General features: G+C 44.5%; 1 protein-coding gene across 1 annotated transcript in view; it reads left to right on the top strand.

Moving 5' to 3' along the window:
• The first annotated feature begins 1,882 nt into the window (after positions 1-1,882).
• The window catches only part of LOC310778532 (ectonucleoside triphosphate diphosphohydrolase 2-like), a 13,957-nt gene continuing 8,042 nt past the window's right edge, over positions 1,883-7,797 (top strand). The window contains exons 1-3 of the mRNA XM_083638986.1: positions 1,883-2,183; positions 5,512-5,629; positions 7,132-7,282. Of these exons, the coding sequence (XP_083495112.1) occupies positions 2,070-2,183; positions 5,512-5,629; positions 7,132-7,282 (383 nt within the window). The 5' untranslated portion in view covers positions 1,883-2,069. The remainder of the gene's footprint in view (positions 2,184-5,511; positions 5,630-7,131; positions 7,283-7,797) is intronic.

The raw sequence follows: 7,797 nt of genomic DNA, 5'->3' as shown, positions 1-7,797 counted from the left end.
CATTTATAGTCATAGCGCCCCCTACTGGCAACACAGAAAGTGGGTTGTAACTTGGCCCTACATGCTCACACGTGCACCAAACTTCACATGTTTGATGAGCATCCCAGCCTGAAGACATCTAGATGACCATTTGGAGTTATAGGCAGAGCGCCCCCTACTGGCCACACAGGAAGTTGGAGTAACTTTATTGTAGATTGTCCAATCTGCTCCAAACGTGTCATGCATAAGTGTCCATGCCTGTAGACATCTATATGTCAATATCCATTTATAGTCATAGCGCCCCCTACTGGCAACACAGAAAGTGGTTTGTAACTCGCCCCTACATGCTCACACGCGCACCAAACTTCACATGTTTGATGACCATCCCAGCCGGAACACATCTACATGACAATTTGGAGTGATAGGCAGATCGCCCCCTACTGGCCAGACAGAAAGCGGTTTGTAACTCGGCCGTACATGGTCACACCCGCAACGAACTTCAGATGTTTGATTAGCATCCCAGAGCAATGAATGTATTCTGATCCATGCGGAGCCAGGATCTACATGGGTTAAAAATAATAATATTAACATGTTGTGAAGTATAGTGATCACATAACTGTTCAATGCTATGCTATATATGTTTTAATGATAATCAGTTATCTATATATGAAGCTACAATTTCATACTGTTGTCACAAGGTGGCAACAACGAGCTATTTATTTATTTATTTTCCTTGAATCAATCAATAAATTTGAGAAAAATAATAACAATGCACTCACCGGAGGCTCATTGGATCAAGCTCCTTGAAAAGAGTGTGAAACGATCCACTGGTACGTCTTTTAAGTAGCCAGTCCTTCACCCACATACGTTTAACTTTTTTTTCATGTTGTGTTTTTTCCTCCTCCTCCTCCAACATATCCATGAGTATTAATGCACTAATAGCTCTCTTCCTATTCTCGGGGCCCGGGACAGCCATATTTTATCTAACAAAGTAGCTAGCTAGCTAGCCAACCAGCCAGCCAGTGCCAGAAGAAAAACCGATACAACACCTCCGAGTCCGAATTGATATTTTCCAGCGAGAAAACGATATGAAATACGATACAAAGATGCAGAATGACAAGTCTCACTTGAAAAAACAAGAAAACCATACAATAGATGAAAAATGACCAATCTAGCTAGCTAGTTTTGCTGGAAGAAACTGCCAAGTTGCACGAGACTTGATTATTTTTTAATTGCTTTGTGTAACTGTGAAGTTGCATGGAAATTGGGTTGCATGCAACTTGCAACCTGCAACTAGTTGCGTGCAAGTTTCACCGTGTAAAGCCAGCCTAATGCTTTGCAGGCAGTCAAATTAGGATGCAATTTGCAAGTCTGGGTTTGCTCTCCCTTTCACATGCAAATGCTGCATGAAAACAACAGCCATCATTCGAATAGCCTGTCGACCAGACCATGGGATCTCTGCCAGCATACCAAGCCCTTTTCCCCATAGCCTATTAGGCTATGTTTGAATAATCATAATCCTCCGATTTGCCTCGAAATGGATCTCACAGAAAACATTCGCCAGAGAGCATAGCTCCGCCCCAATGCGATCAATTATTCAGTCCAGTGATCCAGTGACATTTTTGCCCCATGGCAGCAGCAGCCTTGGAGCTGTTCTCATCAACTGACGAGAAGTTTTCAGGCAACTCTATCCGGAGCGCAGCGCACTGAGCGCACAACACAGGAACACATGTAATTTATCCGGACGGAGCGCAGCGCACTGAGCGCACAGCACAGGAACACATGTCATCTATCCGGACGGAGCGCAGCGCACTGAGCGCGCAGGAACACATGGCATCTCTCAAACATAAATCCAAGTCGGACAGACGCTGCTGCTGCTGCTGCTGCTATCTCAAGTGAAATGTAAAACAGGAGGAGCCGGGTGGAAGCAGGTGAAGCGTGAGATATAGCCCCGACTAGTGACTGCATGTGTGCGATAACCTAACGCCAACCCAGTGAGTGAGTAACGTTATAGCCTACTTGACCCGCTCAAGCAGTCAACTTCTTTTCACCACTGAAGCGACGCGCATCAATTTGGACCTGACTTTCCCATGGCTCACCGGTCCGCTCACCCGCTCGTCCCGGTCGCGCTTCTGTTTGGACTCGTTGCGATTCTGCTGCTCACCATTACCACTGAAGACATCAAGGAGGCGCCTGAGTTCATGGTAAGGTTGCTTTGGGTATTTTTGGACTACAAGTGTAGCCTATACTCTCTGTGGGATCATGTGATGCGTGGGCCATCGCAAGCTTCTCAGCAGGGTGCAGTCAGACCTTGAAAAGTGAACCGCATTACAGGTGGCAATCAATGAACAGCACGATGACGCCTTATTTAATTAAAATAAGATTAGTCGGCTATAGGTTTAAAAGTAGGCGAACTTTTATTTTGAGCTGTAGATAATTTGCCAATGAGCCAAATTGGACCAATTAAGAGTCATGTTGTGTGACATCAAAACTGTCTGCAGTCAGCCTACTGGGGTCCTTGTCCAGGCCAGCAAAAAGGTTAATTTATTTTCACTAGAATTCCAACCATAAACACATAGCCTATGACTATTTTGGTCAGGGGTTTTATACACTTTTTGTAGTAAAACATCTAAAAGTGCGACGTCCTTTTGCAGCAGCATGGTGTTGGGGTCGTTATCTCCCTCCTCTTTTGTTCTGTTGCTTTGATTAATATAGTTTCTTTGTTTTATTGTTAGTTTGGTTAATTGGTTTTTAACTTATACTACTTTGGTGTATGACTCCCCATATATTTTACAACTCGAAGTAGGCTAAATGAGGAGAGTCATACAACAAAGTAAATAAAAGTTAAAACAATAGGCTAATTTGTTAACTAAAACTAAGGGAAAATAAACAAAGTAATTAAATAAAGGAACAGAACACAAGTGCATTGGTGAGGGCTGGAGGAAGAGAAACCGATTTGAATAGTCTGAGGTGCACACAACCAGACACAATGTGTCCATGGAGCAGAGAGCAGGTGGTAAGAGTCGGAGAGAGACAGTCCAGGCCCCGCCCCCTATCCAGAAAGTCAGGTTTGCCTGTGGCGTGCCCTTGAGGGTACAGCTGTAGAAATAAATTATTTATCAGTAGCCTAGTCTAAATTATGTCCATGAGAAAAACAAAAAAAAAGAATTGTCGCAGCTGTCAAAAGATAAACAATGCATCCAATACTTTAGATCAGTGCAACATTTCAGTCACAAGACCTTCATCACATAGGCATACATGAAACAATGGGAAGACAGTCATATTATTACATTTTGGAGGGAAACAACCCCAAGAGTTCCTAAAATGTACCAATTGAAAGGACAAAATGAATCATTAGAGGTAACAATCACCTTTATGGCAAAGAGTGTGGTCACAACTGACTGCACAGCAGTAATGAGAAAATAAGAAATAATTAAAAAAAATCCTACACATGCTCAAAGTCATCATTCAAATCAGTGAGAGATGAAGCTGTGATTCCTGCAGCTTTAGACAAGCTTGATTTGGTTTTAGTATGCAAACCAGCATGCAAGCAAGTAACCCACCACTTGGCTCTGATTTTCATATTCTAAATGTGCTGCGGAATGGGCCTTTTTCACAGCAGCCATTTTATGTTTAAAAGGCAGGGTAAATACAGGTGCAACCAAAACATTCATGAGGGCCCCAGCACTGGAACACCTGGATGGATTGGAAGTTGGAAACCCTCATTCATGTTTTGGTTGCGCTGTTTACCCTGCCTTTTAGACACAAAATGGCTGCTGTGAAAGCACTAAATGCCTCAAATATAATGCAAAATGTATTTGTGGTATGTTATGGTATGTATGTATGTTATGGTATGTATGTATGCATGTTATGGTACTGTATGTTATGGTATGTATGTTATGGTATGTATGTATGTATGTTATGGTAGGCTACTGTATACTTTGTATGGTTATGTTACTGTATACTTTGCTGTATAATTTTGAGATACTTCGTTGCACTCTGTATTACACATTCTGGTAGTGTTTTCTGCTCAACTTTATGGTACATTTAGCGATGGTTTATTGCTTTTTGTGCTACTGCTTTCTGGATACCTGCTCATACAGTTTATTTTTGAGTAGTTATGTCTCACATTCTCCTCGCCGCTCACCCTGGTGTCCAAGCTGTAGTGCTGTTTCATTCTGGTAGCAGATAGAAGCATCCTCTTACACGCAAGTACCTTGTTATAGGACTTACGCCGGGATTGCACTGGTTGCATTTGCGTTGCGTTACGGCTGTTCTCCGGTTTTGCTCCGTGCTCTGTGCTCCGCCAACACTAACCGGCTGCGTGCAGAGCACGTCACGGCTCCGCTCCGCCAGACAGCTGGAGTGACGAGACCGACAAGTTCTCGCGGTGAAATCGCGCGAGACAATTTGTATGTGGGATAAATACAACAACAAACAGGCAGAAGATCATTGTTCCATACTGGAGAAGCAGAGGAGGGGTGGACTTGCTTGGTGTTGTCCTTGTAAAAAGGATGCGTTGTGTCATATATTATTTTGTGGTTTTCCACTTCAATTATGAACTTTTCCTCATACATGTTTGTCCTCTGGCTTGATATTGAATGCTGTAAGCACCTCTGCCCTGTTGACTCCATGCCTGGCTCCGCCCAACTTGCTGCAGCTTTGCTCCGTCATCCGTGAAAAATAGAAGCCTTGCGTATTTCTTTCGGAGAGCTCCGGATCGTCGGAGCTGGGACGGAGTAGACACGCAACGCAGCGGAGTAGGTGGGAGTTGACACAATGATTAGAGTGGAAACGTATCGGCTCCGATGCCGTACCGCAGCGCAGACGGACCGAACACGAACCTAGTGGAATGTAGGCGTAAGGAAGCGACCTCCTGAATGAACCAGAGAGAAAATTTGAATAAATGAGGAGAAGGAAGAAAGACTGGAATAATATGTGACAGTATATGTAGGCTACAGTGACTGTAATACCGTAGGTAGTTAACGTTTGGTACAATTCATTTGAAGGACATTGGCTATACCCACAGAGAGAGATACAGGGTCAATGTCATTCTTGAATTGTTCCAGGAGACGTTCAAAATGAACACGTGCAAGATCTGAAAGCTGTGCGGGGAATGTGAGACTGACATATTTTATCATCGTATCTCTGTCTGTCTGAGTTTGATAGTGAACCTATTCTGCAGCAACATGCCTTCCACAGGCCCCATATACATTCTGTCTTGTAATGTGACTTCTGTATCAGTGGCGTCAGTTCACTAAAGGCCAAGCTATGGCGCCTGCCATATCTTGCCATACTGAATTGACGCCCTTGTTCTGTATGTAGATCACATAATGAATGAGTGATGTACTTGGATCTGCTCAATGTGTTCTTCCTCTCCTTGCCTCTTTGGGTATAATACAGTTTGTATTGATCTCACTGCCTCCCTCCCCCCTCCTCCTGCCTTCTCTCCTTTCCACATTCCCCACTTCTTTCTCATCTTTCTCCACCGTTTCTGCCTCCCCCTCTCTTTGCCTCTCTCTCTCTTCCTAGTACGGGATTGTCCTGGATGCTGGCTCCTCCCACACAGCTCTGTATATATACAAGTGGCCAGCAGACAAAGAGAATGATACTGGTGTGGTCACTCAGCACACCGAATGCCATGTTAAGGGTAAGTCTCCTCAGATACTTAATGTTTGGCCTTCTGATAGTCAACCTCAAACCGACCAGGGGTTCCGCACACAAGCAAGAAATCGTATTACATATCCCTACCTAACTAGTCCACGCAAAAAGGGACCGGAGAAGGCAAAAGAAACAGATACTGTCACTAGAGATGGGACAATTATGTTTATCTCACGATTCGATATGCAATGTGGGGTTCACCATTTGATACAACCATGCTACGATGTAGTAAATAAAAGTTCATTGACAACAAAGTCTGACTGTGCAAAATGATGTTTATTTCTGAGGCACAAATCTCTCTAGCAATAGCAATTGGCTTGCTAGAATGTAAACAATTTAAAAGTGTCGTTACAAACTGGAAATAATATAATTTGGATGGAGAGCTCGTGAAATTGTGATGGGCAAGCTGTCTCATTTGTGATTACTGCAGCAGAATAAAACGAACTCCTGGAAAAAACAGCTTCTTCTCCACAATATGATAATAGAACAAAGTTGAGGCGTGACAGTTCCTTACGCTGACATCTCCCATTTGAATAAGAAACTCAACTTGTCTTCTCCCTGTTGGGACGTTTAATATAGCAGCACAAAACAGAAGTGGTGATGTTAAGAACTGGCATGGAGCCTATTTACCAGACCAAAAGCCAGATTTGGGGAAATTGCCAGGTCTGTTTGGAGCCTGGTGAGAGACGAACCCTAACCCTACCCTTTTTTTCTGTTAAATTCACCGGAGCCAGGGCCCTGAAATAGTGCCAGCTGCTTTATGCGAGTTCTCCTCACAGGAGGCAAGCGACAGAGAAGCAAATCCAAACTGCCCGGCAACGGTTAATCAAGTTACGCCACGGCCATTGTGGTTTGCCAGCCCTGTCCTGCCGAGGGGTCTGTCTGTGTGTTTCTTCAGATCCAAACAGCAACCTTAGATCAAGTTTTTCAATTACTCATCAACACAGGGAAGCTGTATATAAGGTTTCCATGGCGATGCCAAGCTGTATATAAGGTTTCCATGGCGATGCCAAGCTGTATATAAGGTTTCCATGACGATGCCATTGTTCAGCAGCCAAGGTTTCATCATCGTCAAAATGTCACTGATCCTCTAACTGCTGCAGGGCCACAGAGCTTTGATCCTCATGTTAAAGAGTCTGAACAGATCTATGCCAAAGACAGACTCCTCCCCCTATCCCCCAGCTCCGCCCCTCCCCGTTTTCTCCCCAGGTCCAGGTCCTTGCTCCACCCCCTCTGCCGATCTGGGGAGACTTGTAGACTAGCACATGCTTCCTCCGATACATGTGCAGTCGCCAGCCGCTTCTTTTCACCTGACAGCGACGTGTTTCACTGGCAGGGCGTAATGGGTGGCCCTAACCTGATTATGTAATCAGGGTTACCCACAACCTGATTATGTAATCAGGGTTAGCCCTAACGTGATGATGTAATCAGGGTTAGCCCTAACGTGATTATGTAATCACACTTTGTGCTCCGCTCATGCTCTTCTGCCAGGGGGCGGGATCTCCAGCTACGCGGGCCGACCGGGAGCAGCAGGGCAGAGCCTGGAGGCGTGCCTGGACACAGCGGTGAAGGACATCCCCAGAGCCAGGCACCACCTCACACCTGTCTACCTGGGAGCTACCGCCGGCATGAGGCTCCTTAAGTGAGTGTGTGTGTGTGTGTGTGTGTGTGCGTGTGTGTGTGTGTGTGTGTGTGTGTGTGTGTGTGTGTGTGCGCGCGCGTGCGCGTGTGATTGTGTAAGCTTATGTCTGTCTGTGTGCGTCTGTGTTTTGATTTCTTTGTTGCTTTGTGTGGTTTTACTTTCCAACAGACTTCACTTCGTCTCCTAGTCAACAGAAACAAGATTGTCCTGGGAATCTTATATAGGGCTAATACTGCTCTTAATACTAATACTAAATAATACATGGTGATGATTGATGATTTTCTTTTATTTTCGTGTCATGCACACAAAGTGCCCAACCCTCATGGGTTTAAGACACCACGTGTACTGTTGCAGGGGTTCAACACAGATTACTGTGAGCACGCTCATAAACAAAAGGACTGACAACTAAAATCTGATACCAAAAAGTTTCCATTTCTGAAACACAACTCAAGTTTTTCATAGTGTGCAACTCAAAGAAATCAGCATAAAAACTGAAAGAAAACAGAAAAGGCAAA

This window comes from Poromitra crassiceps (assembly GCF_964638095.1).
Source record: "Poromitra crassiceps genome assembly, chromosome: 6".
In the NCBI taxonomy this organism is placed as follows: Eukaryota; Metazoa; Chordata; class Actinopteri; order Beryciformes; family Melamphaidae; genus Poromitra; species Poromitra crassiceps.
The sequence above is the reverse complement of the archived record's forward strand: the minus strand, read 5'-3'. Positions and strand labels throughout refer to the sequence as shown.